Raw genomic sequence first — 27374 nt, 5'->3', positions numbered from 1 at the left:
TGTGTATATATGCATACTGTATATGTGTGTATATATAGGTATACTGTATGTGTGTATATATATGTATACTGTATATGTGTGTATATGTATAGTATATATGTGTGTGTATATATGTATACTGTATATGTGTGTATATATAGGTATACTGTATATGTGTGTATATATATGTATACTGTATATGGGTGTGTATATATGTATACTGTATGCGTGTATATATGTATGCTCTATATGTGTATATATATGTATACTGTATGTGTGTATATATATGTATACTGTATATGTGTGTATATGTATACTGTATATGTGTGTATATGTATAGTATATATGTGTGTATATATAGGTATACTGTATATGTGTGTATATATATGTATACTGTATATGGATGTGTATATATGTATACTGTATGTGTGTATATATGTATACTGTATATGTGTGTGTATATATGTATACTGCATATGTGTGTATATATATGTATACTGTATATGGGTGTATATGTATACTGTATATGTGTGTATATATGTATACTGCATATGTGTGTATATATATGTATACTGTATATGTGTGTATATATATGAATACTGTATATGGGTGTATATGTATACTGTATATGTGTGTATATATATGTATACTGTATATGTGTATATATATGTATACTGTATATGTGTGTATATATATGTATACTGTATATGGGTGTGTATATATGTATACTGTATATGTGTGTATATATGTACACTGTATATGGGTGTGTATATATGTATACTGTATATGTGTATATATATGTATACTGTATATGGGTGTGTATATATGTATACTGTATATGTGTATATATATGTATACTGTATATGTGTGTATATATATACTGTATGTGTGTATATATGTATACTGTATATGGGTGTGTATATATATATATATATATGTAAACTGTATATGTGTGTATATACAGTACAGACCAAAAGTTTGGACACACCTTCTCATTTAAAGATTTTTCTGTATTTTCATAACTATGAAAATTGTACATTCACACTGAAGGCATCAAAACTATGAATTAACACATGTGGAATTATATACTTAACAAAAAAGTGTGAAACAACTGAAAATATGTCTTATATTCTAGGTTCTTCAAAGTAGCCACCTTTTGCTTTGATGACTGCTTTGCACACTCTTGGCATTCTCTTGATGAGCTTCAAGAGGTAGTCACCAGAAATGGTCTTCCAACAATCTTGAAGGAGTTCCCAGAGATGCTTAGCACTTGTTGGCCCTTTTGCCTTCATTCTGTGGTCCAGCTCACCCCAAACCATCTCGATTGGGTTCAGGTCTGGTGACTGTGGAGGCCAGGTCACCTGGCGTAGCACCCCATCACTCTCCATTTTTGTCAAATAGCCCTTACACAGCCTGGAGGTGTATTTGGGGTCATTGTCCTGTTGAAAAATAAATTCTGGCCCAACTAAACGCAAACCGCATGGAATATAATGCCGCTGCAAGATGCTGTGGTAGCCATGCTGGTTCAGAATGCCTTCAATTTTGAATAAATCCACAACAGTGTCACCAGCAAAGCACCCCCACACCATCACACCTCCTCCTCTATACTTCACGGTGGGAACCAGGCATGTAGAGTCCATCGGTCACCTTTTCTGCGTCGCACAAAGACACGGTGGTTATATGTGTGTATATATGTATACTGTATATGTGTGTATATATGTATACTGTATATGTGTATGTATACTGTATGTGTATATATATGTGTGACGGGGTATGCGGCAGAGCAAGAAGAGACCACCGGACTAAGAACGATCCAACGGGATTTATTAAGGCAGACAGCATACCAAATCAAAAATCCATGTTATTCCTAAGGTCCATAATAAGTCCACAATCACCGACGGGCGTGAGGTCTTGCCGCAGCTAAGAGCCCCCACACTTCTTCCTCCTGAGATCTCCCAACACAACACTCGTCACGCATAAGTCCATTGTCTTGGGCTACCGGGAACAGCCCAAGGGTAGGGGAGGAGAGGTTTCCCCCCTCCTAGTCGATGGTTTAGTCCATGGCATGGCTCCGATGTGTCTATAAAGATGTGTACTGTGAGTTCTCCCCCTGCTTAAGAGAACAATGGGGAGTCCTCTAGCGGTGTTGACACAAGCCCAAGTTAAATTATGGTTGAGGAACAAAGATCTGGGAAAGAGCATGGGTATTTACATCACATCATGACATTTTATACAGAAATGCAGGACAGGGAAAACTATGTACCATGACAATTCCTTCCCCTCCAATTTTGTGTACGTACGAGGGACCTCTACAGGTCGCTTGTTAAGTACACACAGGCAGGGCTGACCGGACTCAGGGCTCCTCCTGCCTGGACAGTCCATCTGCATTTTGGTGTTGGTTGCCTCTTCTATACTGTACTGTAAAGAGCCAGGCTCCATCGTAGTAAGCGTCCATTGTCCCCAGAGGCTCTGTTCAGCCAAGTGAGGGGATTGTGATGAGTAACCTCAGTGAATTCTCGTCCATACAGATACGGCTTTAGTTTCCGGAGGGCCCACACTATAGCCAGACATTCTTTTTCCACAGTTGCATAGGCCACTTCCCGGTCCAGCAGTTTCCTGCTGAGGTAGGCGACTGGGTGCTCGTCCCCCGCTGCATTCACCTGGCTGAGTACAGCTCCCAATCCGTAAGCAGAGGCGTCCGTCTGCACAATGAGTCGCCTCTTGTAGTCCGGAGCAGCCAGAACAGGGTCACAGACCAGGGCGTCCTTCAGCCGGTTAAAAGCCTCCTCACAGGCTGGAGTCCAGATTACCAGCATGGGCATCGTTTTCTTGGTCAGGTCGGTAAGAGGCTTGGCCACAGTGCTAAAATGAGAAACAAATTTTCGGTAGTAGCTAGCAGTGCCCAAAAAAGCCATAACTTGTTTCTTAGTTTGGGGTACAGGCCAGTCTCTAATAGCCTGGATTTTTGCAGGTTCTGGACGGAGCTTCCCTCCACCTACTCTATGCCCTAGGTACTGGACTTCACCCATCCCCAATTGACATTTATCGGGTCTAATGGTTAGGCCGGCTGCAAGAATCAGGGCTACTTGATTCAGATGTTCCTCCCACGTCTAGCTGAAGACGGCGATATCATCTAAGTAGGCACAAGCAAAGTCCCCACATCCCCGGAGGATCTGATCTACCATTCTCTGGAAGGTTGCCGGGGCATTTTTCATTCCAAAAAGCATGCTTAGAAATTCATACAGACCAAAGGGGGTTATAAAAGCGGACCGTCCTCTCCCTTCCTCCGTCAGAGGAATTTGCCAGTATCCCATACTGAGATCTAAGGTAGTGACATATCGGGATCCAGCCATTCGGTCTAGAAGTTCGTCAATACGGGGCATTGGGTAAGGATCACTGACAGTATGTTCATTAAGTCGTTTGTAGTCCACACAAAATCGAGTACTCCCATCCTTCTTTGGTACTAACACCACAGGAGAGGCCCAAGGGCTATGAGAGGCCTGGATTACCCCCAGCTGTAACATCTCCTCTAGTTCGTGCTGCATGGTGTTTCGAACTGATTCAGGTACCCGGTAAGGAGCCTGTTGTATGGGACGGATACCCTGAGTGTCTACATGATGTTGGGTGACGGTGGTTCGACCTGGTTGAGATGAGAAAGCAGCCTGTCTCTGTTGAAGCACTCCCAGCATCTGGTCTTTCTGTAAGGGGTCCAGGTGATCTCCCAGAGGAACCTGTTCCACAGTGGACGGGGCTCTCGTGGCTTCCACGAGATCGGTAGGGAGTCCTCTTCCTCGGGACCGTCTTCTGAAGCTAGCCGACAGCTTGCTATCATTGGCAGGTTCCGGTTGTGGTATTCCTTAATCATATTCACATGGACAGTCTTTTGTCTTAGTCCCTGATCATCTAGAGCAAGAAGGTAATTGGTGTCATTTAGTTTCTTGAGAACCCGGAAGGGACCCTCCCACGTGGTCTGCAGTTTATTTTGTGGATGGGGAATAATCATTAAGACCGGTTGTCCTTCTACAAACTCCCGATAGCGTGCTTTACGGTCATACCAGGTCTTCTGTCGGGTTTGAGCCATATGAACATGACTCTGGGCGAAACTAGCAAGTTGAGCCAGAGTTTCTCGCAGATTTAGGACATAAGGGACAACAGGGGCACCTGTATCTTCAACTTGCCCCGCCCAGTATTCATTGAGCAGAGTTAAGGGTCCTCGGACCTTTCTTCCATAGAGGAGTTCAAAGGGGGAAAACCCGGTGGACTCCTGAGGAACTTCCCGATAGGCAAACAAGAGATGGGGTAGGTATTTCTCCCAGTCTGAATCTCTGTCCGTGAAGGCCCTCAGCATATTCTTCAGAGTGCCGTTAAATCGTTCACAAAGTCCATTTGTTTGTGGATGATACGGTGTCGTTCGAATCGCTCGTACTTCACAGGTGCGCCACAGACACTGGACTAGTTCTGACATGAACTGGGAGCCTTGGTCCGACAAGATCTCACTGGGAAATCCTACTCTGGTGAAAATGGTAACCAGGGCCTCGGCCACCTTGGCTGCAGAAATACTGGACAAGGCCACAGCTTCCGGATATCGGGTGGCGTAGTCCACAACAGTGAGAATGTACTGCTTTCCTGATCTACTTGGCTTAGCTAGAGGCCCAATGATATCAACAGCTACTCTTTGAAATGGCTCTTCTATGATAGGGAGTGGTTGCAGAGGGGCCTTTGGGTGATCTCCGGGTCGCCCTCTACGCTGACATATATCGCAAGTTCGCCAGAAATGTGCCACTGCCTGAGAAATCCCTGGCCAATAGAAGGTTTGAGTCAATCGTCTCTCGGTGCGGGTTTTGCCTTGATGGCCAGCAGTAGGGATATCATGAGCAAGGTGTAGTAGGGGAATCCTGTATTTCTGAGGAACAATCATCTGTTTGTTACAAGTCCAGGGCTTATCTGGGGAGGCAGCATTGGTAACCCTATACAAAAGTCCATTTTCTCAGATAATCCTTTCCCTGTTCTCCCTTAACTTCCCTGTCTCAGCTCGTGCTCTAAAACTAGCTAGGGTGGGGTCAGTATCGACCTCTTGTCGAAACTGAACTCTATCCCAGGTATCACTCACATTGTCCCCACAAGAAGAATCACTCACCGGCGGTGTCGACGGTTCTGGTGGCCTCATTTCCATGGATGAGTTGTATGCGTCCCCATCTGCTGCTCTCTTGGCTTGACTTCTGGTTACCGCACCGACAAAGTGGCAATGCAGATGTCCCACATCATTTCCTAAAAGAACATCTGCGGGGAGGCCGCTCATCACACCGACCACGCATTGTTTGGCCCCAAAGCCATAATCCAGGGTCACCCTCGCTCTTGGAATATATCTCTGGGTGCCTCCAGCCAATTCAATGGCAATTCCTGGTCCCTTTTGAATTGCTTCTGGCTGAAGTACGCGGGGATCGGCTATGGTGAGAAAAGCCCCAGTGTCACGGAAGCCGACAACCTTTTGGCCATCCAGCATGACCTCCTGTAGATGTTTGTGCTTACGGTCAGAAGAACAGGTGGCTGGGGCTCGCACCCCATAGACTCCTGGTATGGGAGCCAGGGTATCGGAGTCACTTGGCAAGTCGTCAGGGACTGAATCCAGCTCTTCTCCTGGTGAGAGTGTCTGTAGATAATGAACCGGCAAAGGCGGTCTGTAGCTGTCCTGCCTCCGAACACCTGGACATTGGAATTGCAGATGCCCAGGCTGCCCACATCTATAACATCTGCGCTCTGGAACTCTTCCTCCATGTCGTAGTCCCGAAGGCGGAGCAGGAGTAATGCGAGGCACAGTCACATGAAAGTCACCATGAGTGGATGGTCTATTGGGATGGTGAGTATGGGAGGCTGAAGGACCAGGGGAGGCATCGTCAGGGGGCTGGTAGTTCTTTTCTCACTGAGTTGTAATTTTTTCCATTGAGGCTTGATGGTGAGAGCCTCATCCGCTAGAGCTGCAGCTTCCTCCACCGTGGCTGGTCTCCTTTCACACACCCATTCTCGGATCTCAGCGGGACACTTGAAGTAAAACTGCTCTTTCAAGATGACCTGGAGGAAGGCCCCCCAAGTTAAGGCCTCATCTCCCTCCAGCCAGCGATGAGATATTTGTTTGAGTCTGTGGGCATACATCTTGAAGGACACCTCCTCATCACAGGCCAAAGTACGAAACTGGGTCCTATAAGTGTCTGGGGTCACAGCGTAGTGTTCCAGAATAGTCCGTTTAATGTCTGCATACTCACAGTCCCCCAGAGGGTCCATAGCTCTATAGGCTGCGGCAGCTCCACCCTCTAAGAGCCCCACCAGATGTCGGACTCCCTCCCTTTCTGGGACTTCCATTAATCGACACTGAAGCTCAAAGTCCTGGAAGAAGCCCTCATTGTCACCTGCAGCCTCCTGGAACGGCTTGAAATCTTTGCGGGACACTCTGGGGAGTTCCCTCATGGTGGGTGCTGGGGTTACAGTCTGTCTGGCGCTTCTAGCTGCTTCCAAAGCTATCTGCCTCTCCAGCAATGCCATCTCCTTAGCTCCTCGCATGACCTCCATCTTATAGTCTATGGAGACCTCCTCTCCCATCATTGCCATCTCCTGCTCGTACCACACAGCCCACTGACTTTTTTGGGTATTTACCTCTGCCTGTCGCCTTTCCTCCATTGGCCGTGGAGGTGCTTCCTCAGCGTCCTCTTGCAGGCGAACTCCTTCCAAAGCCTCAGTTAGCTGCTCCTTTGAGAGTCCCTTGTAGCTGACCCCCAGTTCACGGGCCTTTGTTTGTAAGCTCACCACAGTCCAGTTCTTGTACTCTGAGGCTCTGGTTCCAGCAGTTGATGGGCCGTTGTCCTCCATGCCTTCTGCTCTGATCCCACCGCTGCCAACCAGTTTGTGACGGGGTATGCGGCAGAGCAAGAAGAGACCACCGGACTAAGAACGCTCCAACGGGATTTATTAAGGCAGGCAGCAGACCAAATCAAAAATCCAAGTTATTCCTAAGGTTCATAATAAGTCCACAATCACCGACAGGCGTGAGGTCTTGCCGCAGCTAAGAGCCCCCACACGTCTTCCTCCAGAGATCTCCCAACACAACACTGGTCACGCATAAGTCCATTCTCTTGGGCTACCGGGAACAGCCCAAGGGTAGGGGAGGAGAGGTTTCCCCCCTCCTAGTCGATGGTTTAGTCCATGGCATGGCTCCTATGTGTCTATAAAGATGTGTACTGTGAGTTCTCCCCCTGCTTAAGAGAACAATGGGGAGTCCTCTAGCGGTGTTGACACAACCCCAAGTTAAATTATGGTTGAGGAACAAAGATCTGGGAAAGAGCATGGGTATTTACATCACATCATGACATTTTATACAGAAATGCAGGACAGGGAAAACTATGTACCATGACAATGTATACTGTACAGTATGTGTGTATATATACTGTATGTATACTGTATATGTGTGTTTATATTTATACTGTATGTGTGTATATATATGTATACTGTATATCTGTTTATGTATACTGTATATGTGTGTATATATATATGTATACTGTATATCTGTATATGTATACTGTATAGGTGTGTATATACAGTGATTACGGAAAGTTTTCAGACCCCTTTAAATTTTTCACTCTTTGTTTCATTGCAGCCATTTGGTAAATTCAAAAAAGTTCATTTTACTCATTAAAGTACACTCTGCACCCCATCTTGACTGAAAAAAAAACAAGAAATGTAGAAATTTTTGCAAATTTATTAAAAAAGAAAAACCGAACTCTCACATGGTCATAAGTATTCAGACCCTTTGCTCAGTATTGAATAGAAGCCCCCTTTTGAGCTAGTACAGCCATGAGTCTTCTTGGGAATGATGCAACACATTTTTCACACCTGGATTTGGGGATCCTCTGCCATTCTTCCTTGCAGATCCCCTCCTGTTCCGTCAGGTTGGATGGTGAACGTTGGTGGGCAGCCATTTTCAGGTCTCTCCAGAGATTCTCAATTAGGTTTAGGTCAGGGCTCTGGCTGGGCCAGTCAAGAATGGTAACAGAGTTGTTCTGAAGCCACTCCTTTGTTATTTTAGCTGTGTGCTTAGGGTCATTGTCTTGTTGGAAGGTGAACCTTCGGCCAAGTCTGAGGTCCAGAGCACTCTGGAAGAGGTTTTCGTCTATGATATCTCTGTACTTGGCCGCATTCATGTTTCCTTCAATTGCAACCAGTCGTCCTGTCCCTGCAGCTGAAAAACACCCCCATAGCATGATGGTGCCTCCACCATGTTTCACTGTTGGGATTGTATTGGGCAGGTGATGAGCAGCGCCTGGTTTTCTTCTCACATACCTCTTAGAATTATCAACAAAAAGTTCTATCTTCGTCTCATCAAACCAGAGAATCTTATTTCTTATAGTCTGGGAGTCCTTCATGTGTTTTTGAGCAAACTCTATGCGGGCTTTCATATGTCTTGCACTGAGGAGAGGCTTCCATCGCGCCACTCTGCCATAAAGGCCCGACTGGTGGAGGGCTGCAGTGATAGTTGACTTTGTGGAACTTTCTCCCATCTCCCTACTGCATTTTTGGAGCTCAGTAGTTGGTTCAAACTTCAAACGGCAGTTGATGGGTCACTTGCTCTAGGCAGCCATTTTATAGCCCAAGTTGCTGTGAGACAGGGACCGCTTGTGCTGGGCTTATGAAGTTATCAATTTCTGAGCAACCGACGTCCGCAGCTTCAAAGAAAGTTACAGTATCGTACCAAAAAGTATTATTTCTGTATCTGGGTTTAAATAAACCCATTTTAGTGATTTTTTCACACCTTTTCATCTTGGTTTTTGACCTATCTCTTCACCATTTTTTTTTAATTTTCTCCTCATTATATCTCCTTTCAACAAACTTCTTTATATTTTGATCCTTATGATAATGAGTAGCCCTATCCTCGCTACAAATTTTATAGACCCTATTAAATTGTCTCCTACTTTGGAAGACTTGAGGGGCATGATAGCTGTCTCTTTTTAATAAGCAATTATGGTCAGGTTTAAAGTATAATGTAGTTCGCAAATGTCCATCAATTTTATATTTCAACACGAAGGAAGTGTGTATTATTCTTGCCTGTAATGTGTAATCATTGGGAGCATGGTGTTTTTTTTTACTACAGAACCAACAAGGAGACACATATAGCCGTGCCACCCAGGCATGTGCCGCAGCTCAGTTGCGTGCCTTTTTATGCATTTCGTTTTATAAAGCAGTCAGTACTGTTTGACTGCATCATAAAACAACAATTAATTTTTCTTTAATGTTTGTTTCTTTAATAGATGGCTTCCAACAGAACCTCCCGTCTGCCTCCTGCAGACCGCCTTAGTGTTCACCTACCTCCCGTCACCCTCCCGACCACCTCCCTGAGCACTACAGGCAAGAAGCTGATGAGACACAAGAGAAGCCGAGAGCAGCAGACGACCCTCAGTGGCATCATGTATGTTACTTCTGATGGGATTCAGATATGCAGTCGTCTCTTCTCTTCTTATTTCTTACCGCCATGTCTTCCCTTTACAGCATGAAGGAGGCTTTAAAGGCTTATGAAGAAACTGTGACAGAACAGAAGCGCAGAATCCCCTCACCCCCTGAGCCCCAATTACCGTCTACTGTAAGATCATATGTCTGTTTTCACTTGCATTAGATCACTTTTCCAACTAATACTAGTAAAGAAAAAGTAGATATGGTACTCACCCTCCCCCGGTCCAGCGTTTAGCTGCAGCTGTAACATCACCGCTACTGTCAATCACTAAGCTTGGCGGCAGCAGCAGAGCAACTGAGTTTAGTGATTGACCACAGCAGTGATGTGCATGATGTTACCGCTGCAGCCAAACACAGACACCACCAGAGATGGCAGAGAGCCGCTGCTGGATCAGAGGAGGGTGAGTACTATATCTTTTTTTTTTTTTTTTACTACTATCTGATTGGTTGAGATCTACTTTTCCTAAAGAAAACCCCTTTAATAATTCCGTATTTCGTGGTTACTTCATCTGGAAATATATGAACAAATCGGTATCTGGTTGCTGCCGTTCTCTTCTCACACTTTCTCATATAGAAATACACCGCTTTTGGGACTTATATAGAAGGCAGAAATGAGTATTGGGATTTTTTGTTTTATGATTTTCTTACACCCGGGGCTTTAGGGCCGTGCCTAAAACATTGCAAGTGATAAGCAAGACTTTTTTTTTTAACCCAAACCATGTGACTCTTCTTGGTTGCAGTGATTGGTCGTATGCCTATGACCCCCAATGCCCAGATCACCCCCTATACTAGTTCTCAGGAATCTTCTACATTACCCGTCTCTTGTTATTGATAACACTTACTTTATTTGAAATATTTCATGTGAAATTCTCTTATTTTTTGTGACAGATGAACAGTGAACAGAGAAAACTAAGGGTGAGTTTTAATTACAGAATACCTACCGTATGTTTTTTATTTACATCTTTTTCCTAACTTACACATCCTGCAGCTAAGAGGTGTCCAGGTCCTGAGATCCTCACTGATGGCCCAAAAAACACTTGGCAGCAGCTGATCAGCACTGAGATCCTGGACGAGCGGCAGACGGGCTCATAGACTTTCTGTGCTCATGCAGGGAGGGAGATGTTTTTTTTCTATGTATTTCTTATCCTGTACTTACAATGAATTACATCCTGTATAATACTCCAGAGCTGCACTCACTATTCTGCTGGTGCAGTCATTGTGTACATACATTACATTACCGATCCTGTACTGATCCTGAGTTGCATCGTGTATTATACACAGAGCTGCACTCACTATTCTGCTGGTGGAGTCACTGTGTACATACATTACATTACTGATCCTGTACTGATCCTGAGTTACATCCTGTATTATACTTCAGAGCTGCACTCACTATTCTGCTGGTGCAGTCACTGTGTACATACATTACATTACTGATCCTGTATTATAACCCAGAGCTGCACTTACTATTCTGCTTGTGCAGTCACTGTGTACATACATTACATTACTGATCCTGTACTGATCCTGAGTTACATCCTGTATTATACTTCAGAGCTGCACTCACTATTCTGCTTGTGGAGTCACTGTGTATATAAATTACATTACTGATCCTGAGTTACATCCTGTATTATACTCCAGAGCTGCACTCACTATTCTGCTGGTGCAGTCACTGTGTACATACATTACATTACTGATCCTGTACTGATCCTGAGTTACATCCTGTATTATACTTCAGAGCTGCACTCACTATTCTGCTGGTGCAGTCACTGTGTACATACATTACATTACTGATCCTGTACTGATCCTGAGTTACATCCTGTATTATACTTCAGAGCTGCACTCACTATTCTGCTGGTGCAGTCACTGTGTACATACATTACATTACTTATCCTGTACTGATCCTGAGTTACATCCTGTAGATCTTTTATTATAAAAATGAAAAACATATCAATAATAATAACAGAAACATAACAAAATTAATAACCAGAAAATAAACAATGTAATGAACTGGTCCAGCCGCTCCCTCTCTCCTCACACACATATTATACATATACACACAATAATAAGAACTTACACTACAGTCTTCTGGTCCGGTTACCAAAGAAAATAATAACCACAAACAATAAATAAAATAAACATAAACAAAATAAACAATAGCTGACAAATATGTACAAACTTTTTTTTTATATAAAATAAATACTAACTATACAAGTATATAGAATACTAAACAAAACACCCCACACTCACGCCCACCATTCCCAACCCCGGCACTGACCTGAGAGCTGGTCCTGCGTCTCATGCCTATATCCAACGTCCATAGGCCAGATCAGGCAGTGCCAGTTTTTCACCCAAATAACTAGTGTCCCTCAAGATGAACCCACCTCCCCCCTTTTCCCACCACCCAACCTAACACCTACACCCAAATCCATATATACAATATATACAGAAACAAACAATACAATAACCACAACTGACAAAGCCCAAGTTCGGCGCCTGCAGCCCTACATCACTATCTACTGATCAAAAACAAAAATCTATGGTGTCAGCAGCAGCCCACCACCAGGAGAGGAGACGACCAGACTAGGGCACACAAAAAGAAAAGCCCCTCCAGAGGAGAGCGGCCCTCCGTGTACCCAGTCTCTCATACTCCAGAGAACGCACCTTCACCAGGTCACCGAGTATGGTCCTAAACACATCGTCCACTGGGATGATTTTCCGTTGCGTCGATACTAAGCACCGTGCGTTCCACGTGTGATACCTCACTACTGCGCTAACTAGAAATAAGGTGCAGCGGTCCCGACCAGCCAGGTCCCTGAATGCTCCATAGGCCCATTCCGCATAAGAGAGACCGGACAGCCAGGGCCAGCCAGTGGAGACGCCCACCCTGTTGTACACCTCTGTGTTAAAGGGACAACGAAGCAGGAAGTGGTCCATGCTTTCAAGCATGGTAACACAATGCTCCCGAGGACAGTTCCTGTCCTCAGAGCTCCTACACTTCAGATTGTCCCTCATACACAGTTTCCCATGGAAGCAGCGCCAAGCCAAGTCCCAAAACTTCGAGGGGATCCTGATAGAATTCAAAAGATGCAGACCCACCCCAAGATCCCGACTTGGGCAATCCCTGAGCGCCAGATGCCTCTGAAAATGGGTCAACAGAACCCTTTTGTCAAGGAGCTTCCTTGGCAGAGTCCTGACCTCCCACATTCCCAGACCCCACCGGCGAATTACCTTCAGAACCACGGTAGCGTAAGCCGGGAGATGTCCATGCGGTGTGCGGAGATCCTTCACTTGCCCTCCTGTCTCCCATTCCTGGAGGAAAGGCTGAAACCATCCCCTACAGGAGAATACCCATGGAGGAGCCTTCTCTTTCCAGAGGTTTGCAATATTGATCTTAATGAAGGTATTCACAAGGAATGCCACAGGGTTGACCATACGCAACCCTCTTAGTCTCCTCGTACGGCAAGTAACCTCCCTCTTGACCAGATTCAGTCTATTTCCCCATAACAGTTGGAAGAACAAACTGTAGACCCGAGTCCAGAGAGGCTCCGGCAAGATGCACACACTGTCCAGATAGATCAGCAAAGCGAGCAGGTAACTTTTGATCAGGTTTATCCTTTCCCTTAGGGTCAAAGACCAACCCTTCCATTGGTTCACCTTCTGAGTGGCGATCTCTAGCCTGCTGTCCCAATTTTGTTTGGGGTAATCCCCCTGGCCAAATTCGATGCCAAGAACTTTTGCAGAGACGTTGGGTCCTGGAAGGGTGTCCGGGAGATCAAAACCAGGATCTCCTCCTCCCAACCAGAGACTCTCACACTTATCCCGGTTGCTCTTGGATCCGGATGCCTCCGAGTAGCGATTTACCTCTGATATCAGACATTCTGCCTCCCCATCAGAGGAAACAAAAACGGTGACGTCATCGGCATATGCCACCACTGTCAGAGTGGCTTCCGGTGCTGCCTGGTCCATCCTGATCCCAGCCAACAGTCCACGCTCCACCCTCCTAAGAAGAGGGTCAATCGCAAACACGTACAGCAGCGGGCTCAAGGGACAACCCTGGCGAACACCACACCCAACCTCAAAAGAGCTGCCAATCCAACCGTTCACAAGCGGGAAACTCTCTGTCCCAGCCCAGCGTACAAGGTCTTAAGCCAATCAACAAACCCCCCCGACAGGCCATACCTCAGAAGGACAGACCAGAGGTACTTATGATTAACCCAATCAAACACTTTTGCCTGGTCTAATGACAGCATGTACCCCTACCAGAGGCCAGCCCTACCCTGCTCCACCACCTCTCGGACACAGAGTACAGCACTAATTGTACTGCGGCCCGGAACAGAGCAATGCTGGGCTCCCGAAAGGAGTCGGGGCACAAATTTCACCAGACGATTAAACAGCACCTTTGCCAAAACCTTCCTGTCTGCATTGAGAAGCGCTATGGGACGCCAATTCTCAATGCAAGATGAGTCCTTACCCTTTGACAAGATGATCAGGGCAGACCTCCTCATTGACTTTGGCAGAGTGCCCGAGGAAAGACACTCATTGAATACCTCAGTCAAGAGGGGAACCAAGGCGTCCTTAAAGGTCTTATAGAATTCAGATGTTAAGCCATCTGGACCGGGAGATTTCTTTAGGGCAAGCCCTTCAATCGCCAACTTAACTTCCTCTTCCCTGATCATCTCTGTCAAAACGCCAAGAGAGGGGTCTACCCCTGGTTTGGGGACGACTTCTGCCAGAAAAGCCGACATCTCATCCTAATCCAGATCCCTCTTCCCCAAGAGTAAAATGATCTGACGACCTCCAGGATCCCTGATCTGGATCTTTTCAGGGACCCCGCAGTGTCAACCAGTCCTGTAACAACTTTACAGTCATGGCCAAAAGTTTTGAGAATGACACCAAAATTATATTTTCACATGATCTGCTGGCCTCTGGTTTTTATTAGTGTTTGTCTGATGTTTATATCACATACAGAAATATAATTGCAATCATATTATGAGTACCAATAGGTTATATTGACAGTTAGAATGAGTTAATGCGGCAAGTCAATATTTGCAGTGTTGCCCCTTCTTCTTCAAGACCTCTATAATTCTCCCTGGCATGCTCTCAATCAACTTTTGGACCAAATCCTGACTGATAGCAGTCCATTCTTGCATAATCAATGCTTGCATTTTGCCAGAATTTGTTGGTTTTTGTTTGTCCACCCGTCTCTTGATGATTGACCACAAGTTCTCAATGGGATTAAGATCTGGGGAGTTTCCAGGCCATGGACCCAAAATCTCTATGTTTTGTTCCATGAGCCATTTAGTTATCACCTTTGCTTTATGGCAAGGTGCTCCATCATGCTGGAAAAGGCATTGTTGGGCGCCAAACTGCTCTTGGACGGTTGGGAGAAGTTGCTCTTGGAGGACATTCTGGTACCATTCTTTATTCATGGCTGTGTTTTTAGGCAAGACTGTGAGTGAGCCGATTCCCTTGGCTGAGAAGCAACCCCACACATGAATGGTTTCAGGATGCTTTACAGTTGGCATGAGACAAGACTGGTGGTAGTGCTGACCTCTTCTTCTCCGAATAAGCTGTTTTCCTGATGTCCCAAACAATCGAAAAGGGGATTCATCAGAGAAAATGACTTTGCCCCAGTCCTCAGCAGTCCACTCCCTGTACCTTTTGCAGAATATCAGTCGGTCCTTGATGTTTTTTCTGGAGAGAAGTGGCTTCTTTGCTGCCCTCCTTGAAACCAGCCCTTGCTCAAAGAGTCTCCGCCTCACAGTGCGTGCAGAAGCACTCACACCAGCCTGCTGCCATTCCTGAGCAAGCTCGGCACTGCTGGTAGTCCGATCCCGCAGCTGAAACAGTTTTAAGATATGGTCCTGGCGCTTGCTGGTCTATCTTGGGCGCCCTGGAGCCTTTTTGACAACAATGGAAGCTCTCTCCTTGAAGTTCTTGATAATGCGATAGATTGTTGACTGAGGTGCAATCTTTGTAGCTGCGATACTCTTCCCTGTTAGGCCATTTTTGTGCAGTGCAATGATGGCTGCACGTGTTTCTTTAGAGATAACCATGGTTAACTGAAGAGAAACAATGATACCAAGAACCAGCCTCCTTTTAAAGTGTCCAGTGATGTCATTCTTACTTAATCATGACTGATTGATCGCCAGCCCTGTCCTCATCAACACCCACACCTGTGTTAATGGATCAATCACTAAAACGATGTTAGCTGCTCCTTTTAAGGCAGGGCTGCAATGATGTTGAAATGTGTTTTGGGGGTTAAAGTTCATTTTCTGGGCAAATATTGACTTTGCAAGTACAGTAATTGCTGTTAAGCTGATCACTCTTTGACATTCAGGAGTATATGCAAATTGCCATTACAAAAAATGAAGCAGTAAACTTTGGAAAAATTACTATTTGTCTCATTCTCAATACTTTTGGCCATGACTGTACTATTCACTGACATCTTGCAGTTTCTGTAAGGGTCGAGCGAGCGGTACTTCCCATAATCCCTCTCAAAAACCAAAGATGCGTGTCTATCATACTGACACCTCATTATCAAAGATTTCACGCTGAAGATCTCCTCACGGCTACCTCCAGTTGAGACCAGATGCTCGAGTTTCCTCCTCAGGCCCTGATACAGGCGATACCTGTCTAGGCTCCTGAGGCTCGAGAGCTGGCGGAAGAATCTCGCCACCCTTTTCTTAAACATCTCCCACCACTCTGACTTACTACTACAAAGATCCAGTAAGGGTACCTGGCTCTGAAGAAAATCCTCAAAGGACTGTCTTATCTCCGCTTCTTCCAAGAGAGACGAATTGAGCCTCCAAAAGCCTCTTACCATCCGGGGGGTCTCTGTAACATTCAGGGAAAACAAAATCAAACAGTGATCGGAGAACTCCACCTCAACAATAGATACTGCTGAAGAGATGGCTTCCTCCTTTAAATAAAACCTGTCTATCCTGGACCTACAGTTACCTCTATGATAGGTGAACCCCTCGTGGCCTGCGGTGTGCCAGATGTGGACATCCACCAGGCGAGCCTCACTAACTATACTATTAAGGGCGACGCTATCATAAGTCAGCTTGTCTCTGGAACCTCCTCTATCCCGGGGCCTCGTGACAGTGTTGAAGTCCCCTCCAAAACCGACCTGCCGACTCGTAAAAAGGTAGGGCTTGATCCTCAGAAAGAGACACTTTCGGTCCCACTTAGATTGGGGACCATAGATGTTAATGAGCCGAAGCTCCTGTCCCTTCATGAGGACATCTAATATCAGGCACCTACCCATTTCTAACTCAATAACCCGTCGGCATTCTACCGTTGCGGTAAAAAGGACCCCCACTCCGCTATACGGCTCGGCCGCAAGAGACCAATAGGAGGGCCCGAGTCTCCACTCCCTCTTAGCTATAAACACCTCTGCCATATTTGGCAGCCTGGTCTCTTGCAAAAAGAAAATGTCAGCTTCAACCCGGCTGAGAAAATCAAAGGCCGCAAATCTAGCCATATTTGACTTAATGCTGACGACATTAATGGACGCCAGCGTCAACGGAGTGGGTACAGCCATCATTGGTGATTGAGTTAGATGGCTTTCTTCTTCCCACTCCCCTTATCCTCTGCCTCAGAGGAGGAATCCTTCCCCCTCTTTAATGACACAAAGGTGTCCATTCCCACATTTTTCCTTCTTTTTTCATCCTAGTCTCCGGATTCTGGGCCAGTCTCTCCCCCCAAGGACTTTGCATCCCCAGGAGAAGGAGACTCAGCGCCCCCTGTAAGCTCCGCCGGAACCTCACCCTCAGCCTCCTCTTCTGAGGAAGAGATGTTATCAAGGGCTTGGAACCGGTTAGAAAGACCAACCAGAGGGGAGTCAGTTTTACCTTCCTTAGGTACCTTGGTCAGAGCGGGAGAAAATGTTTTATCTCCCTTCTTTCCCTTCTTTTTGGTGCCGAGCTTACGCTTGTTCTCTAGCCACCACTTATTATCCTCATCCATACTTTCATAATGGGAGGATTCTGAGGCAGAGGCAGTTTCCTCCCTGTGGATCCTCCTGACCTCCTCATCCAGCTCATCATCCCTCGGGGCCTCAGCAGCAACACTGGCATCCAGGACAGGGGCCGCCCCAGTATCCCGTGGCTCGCCTCGCTCCCTCGCCTGTCTGCGCTTGTCTAGACGCCTCAGCTGGGCAGGCGTCTTTTTATTGATTTTCTTCCCTGGCCCCTCAGCTCCCCCATCCCTGCTAGTCCCCTCCCCAGCAGAATCGGCTTCACGGCTTTCTCCCACCGGGGTCTCGACTGCATTAGCGAAGGAGCGAGGACAACGGCTGAATGGGTGACCTAACTCACCACACAGGTGGCACCTAATCTCCACACAAGAGGCAGCAAGATGGCCGACACCCCCACACAACGCACATTTCTGCACAGTGCAGTTTGCACTGAAGTGTGTGGGGTCGCCGCACCTGTGACAGAGCTTCTGTTGCCCCTGGTAGAAGACCAGGATACGATCCCTACCCTGGAAGGCAGATGATGGAATGTGCGCAACCGTACCACCTGAACGCTTAAGTTTTACCATAAACGTCCAGCCCCTGACCAGATACCAAACTCGTCGCGGTTTTTCTTTGGCATCTCCACCACCTCTCCATACCGACCAAGCCACGTCATGATGTCATAACAAGAAACTCGTTACGAGTCATCACGGTCACTTTCTTGATCTGGTTTTGGCGAGACACTGCCTGAACGGCAAAGTCTCACCAGCCGGGCTCATTTTTTGCCAACTCATAATTCGTCCAGAAGAGCTCAAGCCCCTCCGGCCGAACAAACTGACATCAAACTCAGGCGTGGAATAGGGATGTATCAAGGCGTAGATGTCAATCGCCTTGAAGCCCATCCTTAGCAAGAGCTCCACAACTTTAGACCTTGGAGGACATGCATCACTGCCCCTCCACCGAAGACGGACCACATTCCTACGCACACTGCCTGGCACGGCTGTTGGGAGGGACCACACTGTATCCCCCCCTTTTTGCTCTCGGAAGGCCCCGAGGCCATGCCTCTCTATCCAGAAGGATAGATCAACCTCTCGACCCTCTACCATTAGTGATCTCTCCCCCTTCTTTAGAGCCTCCAGAAGGCGCCGTTGCAACATGCCGTCCCCAAAGCACGGAGACGAGGAGGAAGCCCTATTTGCCCCGGAGGTGACACTGGCATAACTCTGGACAGGCGTTGCCACCCCCGGGGGGGCAACCGGACCAGTGACTACATCAGCCCCAACAGCATCACTATTACCCACCTCCATCTCACCCTCCACCAAACCAGCAACAACACCACTAGACAATGAATTGGCCTCATTCACACCCACCACCACATTCATTCCTGCTGGACCAGTGACAATGGTGGATGACCTTTTGACCTCCGCATCAGGCACAAGGGGCTCAGTCACCTCCATAGAACTGGAGGCGACCTCACCCCTGGTCTTGTGTGTGCCCTCCACATCATCAGTCGGTAATTTCCGCTGTTTTTAATTTGTAGTGATGCGTCGCTGATCTTTAGCCGCTGTGAGGCGCCGCTGATCTTTAGCATCAGGATCTTCCTGACCAGCGGCGCCAACACAGAATAGCACTTTGGTGGGAGGACTGGAACGCTCAGCCCCGACAGCCCCCTCACACTGCCACCACTCCTCAACTAAGTGATCAGCGGCAACAGCATGCAGAGGCGCCAAGGCTACCGGAGCTGCCCCCGATACCGGGCCGCTCCCCCCTCCCACTGAGGAGCGCACCACAGCATTGTGGCCTGACGGAACGCCCGCCGCTGGGCCGCACTCACTGTCCAGCCTCTCGGCTGATGCACCTCCTGCTGCGTCCCCGCTACTACAAGCAGAGACGGAGCTCTGCGCCTCACTACCGCGCTGTGCAATCTCCCCGCGCCTTAGCACCGGATCCACAGCAGAACCCGGGCTGGGCTGGACAACGAGGCTTATACAGCGAGCTGAACCTGCCGCCGACTCAGGGGGTACAGGGAGGGGGGCATAGACATAGCTTACCGCTTCCTGCAGCTTTGGCTTGGTCTTCTTAGCCTTTTTGTGGCCCCCAGGTGCCTCTTCTGTTAGATCGTCACCAAGATGGAAGTTTTGGAGGCACACTGGGGACTCCAGGAGCTTTATCTCGGCCATTAGCGCCCCTCCCTGGCCGCTGCTGTCACTGTCCTCCCCAGAGCCGGCAGAACTGCGACCGGATGCCATTGCCGCCTGTCCTGCAGGGAGCTCGCTGCACGTGGCCTGCGGGTGACTTTGCAGGCTGCCAGGTGGGGCTTCCTGCTGGTCATCATCACTCTCATCATCCACCTGGCTCTCAGGCTGCAGCCCCATCTGCCTTTGCTCTCTGTTATCAGCCATTTCTCTGAAGCGGTCTTCATTTATTAGTTTTTCTTTGAATGGACCACTCTGCTCTCTGATGGTGGCTTTCCTTATTTCCAGCAGGTGAATCTCACTGGTCAGCCTCTTTACCTCCGCTTGGAGTTTTGTCTTCCTCTGTTTGGAGGCCCCCGCAGCTTTTGCGCTTGTGCAGCGCTGCTCCTCCCGGAGCCTCCTGACGAGCTTACTTGCATCTTCATACTCACGGAGGTGGATCATGACCCGGGAGGCATAGGTGGACACAGACTCCCGGGGTCCCTGCAGCGCCCAACCCCCTTCAGTGAGGTCGGCCTCACCTCCGTGAGCACTCAGCTTTTCTCCGGAAGGAGCGCCATCATGCACGCCGCTGTCAGGCTTTACCTCCATGCTGGAAGCCTTGCGGCTTCTGGGAGTCTCCACAGTCCCGGGGGGAGTAGGAGCCACATTGCTGCGACTCCTGTTGGAGCGTCTCACCCCCGAGTCCTCCGATGTGCAGGCCGGTTGCTGGTTTCTCCTGCCCCCCGCCGGCCTGGTTCGGGAAGCAGAAGCCTGGGACTTGGCTCCATCACTCATCCCAGAAACCCGCTCCCTCCCTGGGTAGGAGAGAGAGCAGGTCCCCAGGTGGAGAGGTGTTGGTTCTCAGAGAGATCAGGAGCACACAGCAGGGTCTGCAGCCACCACACCCGTAATCAGCACACTGAGCAACAGCTGATCAGAGCTGCACTCACTAGTCTGCTGGTGGAGTCACTGTGTATATACATTACATTACTGATCCTGAGTTACATCCTGTATTATACTCCAGAGCTGCACTCACTATTCTGCTGGTGCAGTCACTGTGTACATACATTACATTACTGATCCTGTACTGATCCTGAGTTACATCCTGTATTATACTTCAGAGCTGCACTCACTATTCTGCTGGTGCAGTCACTGTGTACATACATTACATTACTTATCCTGTACTGATCCTGAGTTACATCCTGTATTATACTCCAGAGCTGCACTCACTATTCTGCTGGTGCAGTCACTGTGTACATGCATTACATTACTGATCCTGACTGACATCCTGTATTATACTCCAGAGCTGCACTCACTATTGTGCTGGTGCAGTTACTGTGTATATACATTACATTACTGATCCTGTATTATACTCCAGAGCTGCACTCACTATTCTGCTGGTGCAGCCACTGTGTACATACATTACATTACTGATCCTGTATTATACTCCAGAGCTGCACTCACTAATCTGCTTGTGCAGTCACTGTGTACATACATTACATTACTGATCCTGAATTACATCCTGTATTATACTCCAGAGCTGCACTCACTATTCTGCTGGTGGAGTCACTGTGTACATACATTACATTACTGATCCTGTACTGATCCTGAATTACATCCTGTATTATATCCCAGAGCTGTACTCGCTATTCTGCTGGTGCAGTCATTGTGTACATACATTACATTACTGATCCTGTATTATACTCCAGAGCTGCACTTTCTATTCTGCTGGTGCAGTCACTGTGTGCATACATTACATTACTGATCCTGATTTATACTCCAGAGCTGCACTCACTATTCTGCTGGTGCAGTCGATGTGTACATACATTACATTACTGATCCTGTATTATACTCCAGAGCTGCACTCACTATCCTGCTGGTGCAGTCACTGTGTACATACATTGCATTACTTATCCTGTATTATACTACAGAGCTGCACTCACTATCCTGCTGGTGCAGTCACTGTGTACATACATTATATTACTGATGCTGTATTATACTCCAGAGCTGCACTCACTATTCTGCTGGTTGTCATTTGTTATTTTCATTAAGATGGTTGACAGAAGGAACTTTCCTGATCCCCATGCAGCACAATGTTTGGGTGTCGGGTTTTGATTTCTTTCCTGGTCAATCTCTTAAGTTCTCTTGCAGATCAATTATCTGTTCATGAAGGAAAGTGTAGAGAGCAGCCCGGTGGTGCCCATCCAGAAGCACTGGCTAGACTCCATGCTCAGCTTTCTACCACAGTCTCTCCAGAACGGAAAGGATAGCGAGGCTCTGGTCGCAGATCTGTTGGAGGAAGTTTCCCAAGATTTTGAGAAAAGTATGAAGAGACATTTGGGTGAGTCCAATCTAAATCTAAATGCCCTGCAGCCAAACATGCCCCGTACTTCTACCTATCGCCCCCACTGAGAACGGCTTGTTTCCTTGCAGTGTTTAGGTGCTTAATTACTTTTCTTGCTGCAGTGATTATAAACTAAAGCCCCCATTACTTATCACCCAATAGCAGCACCATTTGCACAAAGCCAATATTGCAGCCCATGGAGCCCCTACAATTCCACATTAGGACAAATGTACACGGAGCGTAAATGCTGCTCAAATCTGCATCGTAAATCTGCTGCAGATCTCACTACCAGCCATGTGCTGGCAATTTTTTTTAAATCCACAGTATGCCAATTTCTGTTGTTTTTAACCACAAATTTTAATGTAGAGGGGCATAAGGGGTAACGCCTCTCCTTGTGGAGAGTGACATGCCTGACATGCTAGTGTAAGGAGACTTATAGGCTGTGCTATGCTCCACTAGCATTCTAGTCCTCTAAAGAGGCAATTTACATATTTAATATAGAGGAGTGAAATTTGTGTTTTTGCCATCGGCATGTTATACACATTTAGAATGTGTCATCAGAAAAAAGACCTGTTGATTGATGAGGTCGATTCGTTAGGAATTTCTTGAAAAATGTAATTTTTTTGTTATTAAAAATACTCTCTCAAGAATGAAGGATTTTTTTATTTGATATATTACTACTTGTTGCCTATGTTGCCGGCCACCTCTGCAGTCTAGCAGCCCTGGCCAGTCCCCTTGGCAAAGAGCGCAGCACTTACAAGTTCTTTTCTATAAAGCTTGGATCCGGACAGATTCTGATTGTCTCTGTACTCATTTGATGCTGCATCGTAAAGTGCACAGTATGGGCCAGCGGCGCCACCATATTACTGGTCCAAACTGTCAGTCGTGCGCAAAACCTCCTGGCAAGCAAGAAGTCGAGAGGCAGGGGATCAGTGCACTCCGGCAGGCAGGGGATTAGTGCGCTTTGGGAGGCAGAAGATCAGTGTGCTCCGGGAGGCAGGGGATCAATGCGCTCCAGGAGGCAGGGGATCAATGCGCTCCGGGAGGCTGGGGATCAGCGCGCTCCGGGAGGCAGGGGATCAGTGCGCTCCGGGAGGCAGGGGATCACTGAGCGCTTCGGGATGCAGGGGATCAGTGCTCTCCGGGAGGCAGGGGATCAGTGCATTCCGGGATGCAGGAGATCATTGCACTCGGGCAGGTAGGGGATCATTGCACTCCGGCAGGCCGGGTATGAGTGCACTCCGGGAGGCAGGGGATAAGTGTACTCCGACAGCTAGGGGATCAGTGCACTCCTTCAGGTAGGGGATTAGTGCACTCCAGCAGGCAGGGTATCTGTGCACTCCGGGATGCAGGAGACCATTGTACTCCGGTAGGAAGGGGATCAATGCACTCCGGCAGGCAGGGGATCAGTACACTCCTGGAGACAGGGGGATCGGTGCTATCCGGGAAGCAGGGGATCGGTACGCTCCGGGATACAGGAGATCAGTGTACTCCGGGAGGCAGGGGATCAGTGTACTCTGGCAGGCAGGGGATCAGTACACTCCAGGTGACAGGGTATCGGTGCTCTCCGGGAGGCAGGGGATCAGTGCGATCCGGGATGCCGGAGATCAGTACACTCCGGCAGGCAGGTGATCAGTGTGCTCCAGGAGGCAGGGGATCTGTGCACACCGGGATGCAGAGGATCAGTGCACTCCAGGAGACAGGGAATCGGTGCTCTTCGGGAGGCTGGGGATCAATGCACTCTGGCAGGCAGGGTATTAGTGCACTCCGGGATGCAGGATATCAGAACACTCTAGGAGACAGGGGATCAGTTCACTCCGTCAGGCAGGGGATCAGAACACTCCAGGAGACAGGGGATCGGTGCTCTCCGGGAGGCAGGGGATCAGTGAGCTCCAGGAGACGGGATCAGTGTGCTTCGGAAGGCAGGGGATCATTGCTCTCCTAAAGAATGAATATGCGGCAACCACTTTAAGCTTTCTGTTATGTGAAATAATTTACATATTTATTTTCCCTTTTTGCATTTTCAGTGAAAAGTATTCTAGTTAAGCCAGCGGTTAAAGGATTAGAAGCAGAAGAGTTGGGTCTATTACCTGAATTTCCCACGTGAGTCTTTCTTTATCTGCTCCTTGCATTATGTCAGACATGAGCGCACATTAATCACTAATTATTAATTTTGCTTCTTGCCCTGTCAGAGGTCTGGATTTCTCCAAGCCGTGGCACCAGAGCTTCGTCCAAGCAAGAAATGAGATCATTAAAAACCTACATCTCATCCATCCGACAATTCGCACCATGCTTGATTTGGGATACACAACTTTCTCCAATCTGCTAATTGTTGATCTATCTGGATACAGGTTGGACTGATGTTGATCGATCCTTTTCCCCATTTTTATGTATAATTTAGCAATTATAAAGATAGCAGGTATGCACTATCATCACAAATATGATAAAGTGCTTTATTCTTTGTCAGGTCCAGGGGTCCTGTAGAATGTGAATCCCTGAGGAACAGCGTATCCTTGGCTTGTGCCAAGACAGAAGAAAAGTTGCTGAACACTTGGTACCCCAAAGTGATCAATCTATTTGCCAATCAAGATGCCCTGCAGTTGATTAAAGCAGACAAATTGGATTCCTTTTATAACTGCGTCTCGACACTTATGTCCAACCAGGTAAAGGCGGCTGCGAGATCCGTGATATATAAGGATTCATGTTCATTATTGTATCTCTGGATCAAACATAGACTCAGAGTGGTATTCCCATGTCATATATTTATGGCACTTCCACAGTCTGAGGACGCACATCCGGCTGAAGTATATTGCTGCGCAGGGACATGCCGGGTCCCTGAGCTGCAATGCATGCCGCCACCCAATCAAAGGCCGGTAGCTGATGTCGGCGTGCCAGTCACGAGCGACGCATGGAAGTGACGTCATGCGCTGCCCGTGCCGGCACACTGAAATCAGCTACAGAAGAAGACGCCGCATGTCGTGCGAGCGGAGGAAGGTAAGAAGAATCATTTATTTTTGTTTATTTAATGTATTGGAAAAGAACAACAGAACATTATACCAGGAAAGGGCCCAGGATGGGGAGCATTGTACAAGGAAGGGGCCCATGGTGGGGAGAATTAGATAAGGGGCCCAGGATGGGGAGCATTATATAAGGAAGTGTCCCAGGATGGGGAGCATTATACAAGGAAGGGGCCCAGGATGGGAGGAATTAGACAAGGAAGGGGCCCAGGATGGGGAGCATTATACAAGGAAGTAGCCTAGGATGAGGAGCATTATACAAGGAAGGGTCCCAAGATGGGGAGCATTATACAAGGAAGTAGCCTAGGATGAGGAGCATTACACAAGGAAGGGGCGCAGGATGGGGAGCATTACACAAGGAATGGTCGCAAGATGGAGAGCATTATACAAAGAAGGGGCCCATGGTGGGGAGAATTAGATAAAAAAGGGGCCCAGGATGGGGAGCATTATATAACGAAGTGTCCCAGGATGGGGAGCATTATACAAGGAAGGGGCCCAGGATGGGGGGAATTAGACAAGGAAGGGTCCCAAGATGGGGAGCATTATACAAGGAAGTAGCCTAGGATGAGGAGCATTACACAAGGAAGGGGCGCAGGATGGGGAGCATTATACAAGGAAGGGGCGCAAGATGGAGAGCATTATACAAGGAAGGGGCGCAGGATGGGGAGCATTACACAAGGAAGGGGCGCAGGATGGGGAGCATTATACAAGGAAGGGGCGCATGATGGGGAGCATTATACAAGGAAGGGGCGCATGATGGGGAGCATTACACAAGGAAGGGTCGCAAGATGGGGAGCATTATACAAGGAATTAGCCTAGGATGAGGAGCATTACACAAGGAAGGAAAGCAGGATGGGGAGCATTACACAAAGAAGGGGCGCAAGATGGGGAGCACTATACAAGGAAGGGGCGCATGATGGGGAGCATTATACAAGGAAGGGGCGCGTGATGGGGAGCATTTTACAAGGAAGGGGCCAAGGATGGGGAGCATTATACAAGGCAGGGGTCCAGGATGGGGGGCATTGTACAAGGAAGCGACCCAGGATAGGGAGCATTATACCAGAATGGGGGTCATTATACCATGACATGGGCCAAGATGAAGGACATTACACCAGGAAGGGCACAAGGATGGAGGTCATTATACCAGAATGGGGCCTAGGATGGGGAACAGGATACCCGAATTGAGGACATTGTTATAGGATGGGGGACATTGTACCAGGATGGGGGACATTGTTATAGGATGGGGGACATTGTTACAGGAAGGGGCCAGAATGGGGGACATTATTACAGTAAGAGGCCCAGGACCAAGGACATTATACCAGGAAGGAGCCCAGGATTGGTACGTTATTGCTGAAAGGGGCTCAGGATGGGGGGTATTATACAAGGAAGTAGCCTAGGATGAGGAGCATTACACAAGGAAGGGGCGCAGGATGGGGAGCATTACACAAGGAAGGGGCGCAAGATGGAGAGCATTATACAAGGAAGGGGATGCAGGATGGGGAGCATTACACAAGGAAGGGCCGCAGGATGGGGAGCATTATACAAGGAAGGGGCGCAAGATGGGGAGCATTACACAAAGAAGGGGCGCAAGATGGGGAGCACTATACAAGGAAGGGGCGCATGATGGGGAGCATTTTACAAGGAAGGGGCCAAGGATGGGGAGCATTATACAAGGCAGGGGTCCAGGATGGGGGGCATTGTACAAGGAAGCGACCCAGGATAGGGAGCATTATACCTGAATGGGGGTCATTATACCATGACATGGGCCAGGATGAAGGACATTACACCAGGAAGGGCACAAGGATGGAGGTCATTATACCAGAATGGGGCCTAGGATGGGGGACAGGATACCAGGATGGAGGACATTGTTATAGGATGGGGGACATTGTACCAGGATGGGGGACATTGTTATAGGATGGGGGACATTGTTACAGGAAGGAGCCAGGATGGGGGACATTATTACAGTAAGAGGCCCAGGACCAAGGACATTATACCAGGAAGGAGCCCAGGATTGGTACGTTATTGCTGAAAGGGGCTCAGGATGGGGGGTATTATACTCAGAATGTGGATATTATAACAGGAAGAGGCCCAGGATAGGGGATATTATAACAGGAATGGGCACAGGATGGGGAACATTATACCAGGAAGGGGCCTAGGATGAGAGACATTATTATAGGATGGGGCTACGATGGGGGAGATTATTACAGGAAACAGCCAAGGCAGGGGCGAACACGCGCATCATATCGGATCTAGAACGCTACAAGGGCCCATACATCTGACCAACATGCAGGTGGGGGCCCAGGTCCAAATTTTGCACATCTACAGGAACATGACATATGGCATAACAGTATGTCATATGTTGGGAAGGGGTTAAGCTACAGCACATTACATAGTCTCTTGCAGCTAGA

The 27374-nt window shown here is 47.7% G+C and overlaps 1 protein-coding gene across 1 annotated transcript in view; it reads left to right on the top strand.

Annotated features, from left to right (window-relative positions):
* The window catches only part of DNAH12 (dynein axonemal heavy chain 12), a 161508-nt gene that overhangs the window by 3552 nt on the left and 130582 nt on the right, over positions 1-27374 (top strand). Inside the window, exons 2-8 of the mRNA XM_073644615.1 lie at positions 9273-9430; positions 9511-9601; positions 10360-10386; positions 21757-21946; positions 23977-24052; positions 24142-24300; positions 24417-24612. Coding sequence (XP_073500716.1) covers positions 9273-9430; positions 9511-9601; positions 10360-10386; positions 21757-21946; positions 23977-24052; positions 24142-24300; positions 24417-24612 — 897 coding nt within the window. The remainder of the gene's footprint in view (positions 1-9272; positions 9431-9510; positions 9602-10359; positions 10387-21756; positions 21947-23976; positions 24053-24141; positions 24301-24416; positions 24613-27374) is intronic.

This window comes from Phyllobates terribilis, unplaced genomic scaffold (genome assembly GCF_046119375.1).
Source record: "Phyllobates terribilis strain yellow unplaced genomic scaffold, ASM4611937v1 Scaffold_8__6_contigs__length_399053987, whole genome shotgun sequence".
NCBI lineage: Eukaryota > Metazoa > Chordata > Amphibia > Anura > Dendrobatidae > Phyllobates > Phyllobates terribilis.
This window is presented reverse-complemented; position numbering and strand designations above follow the sequence as displayed.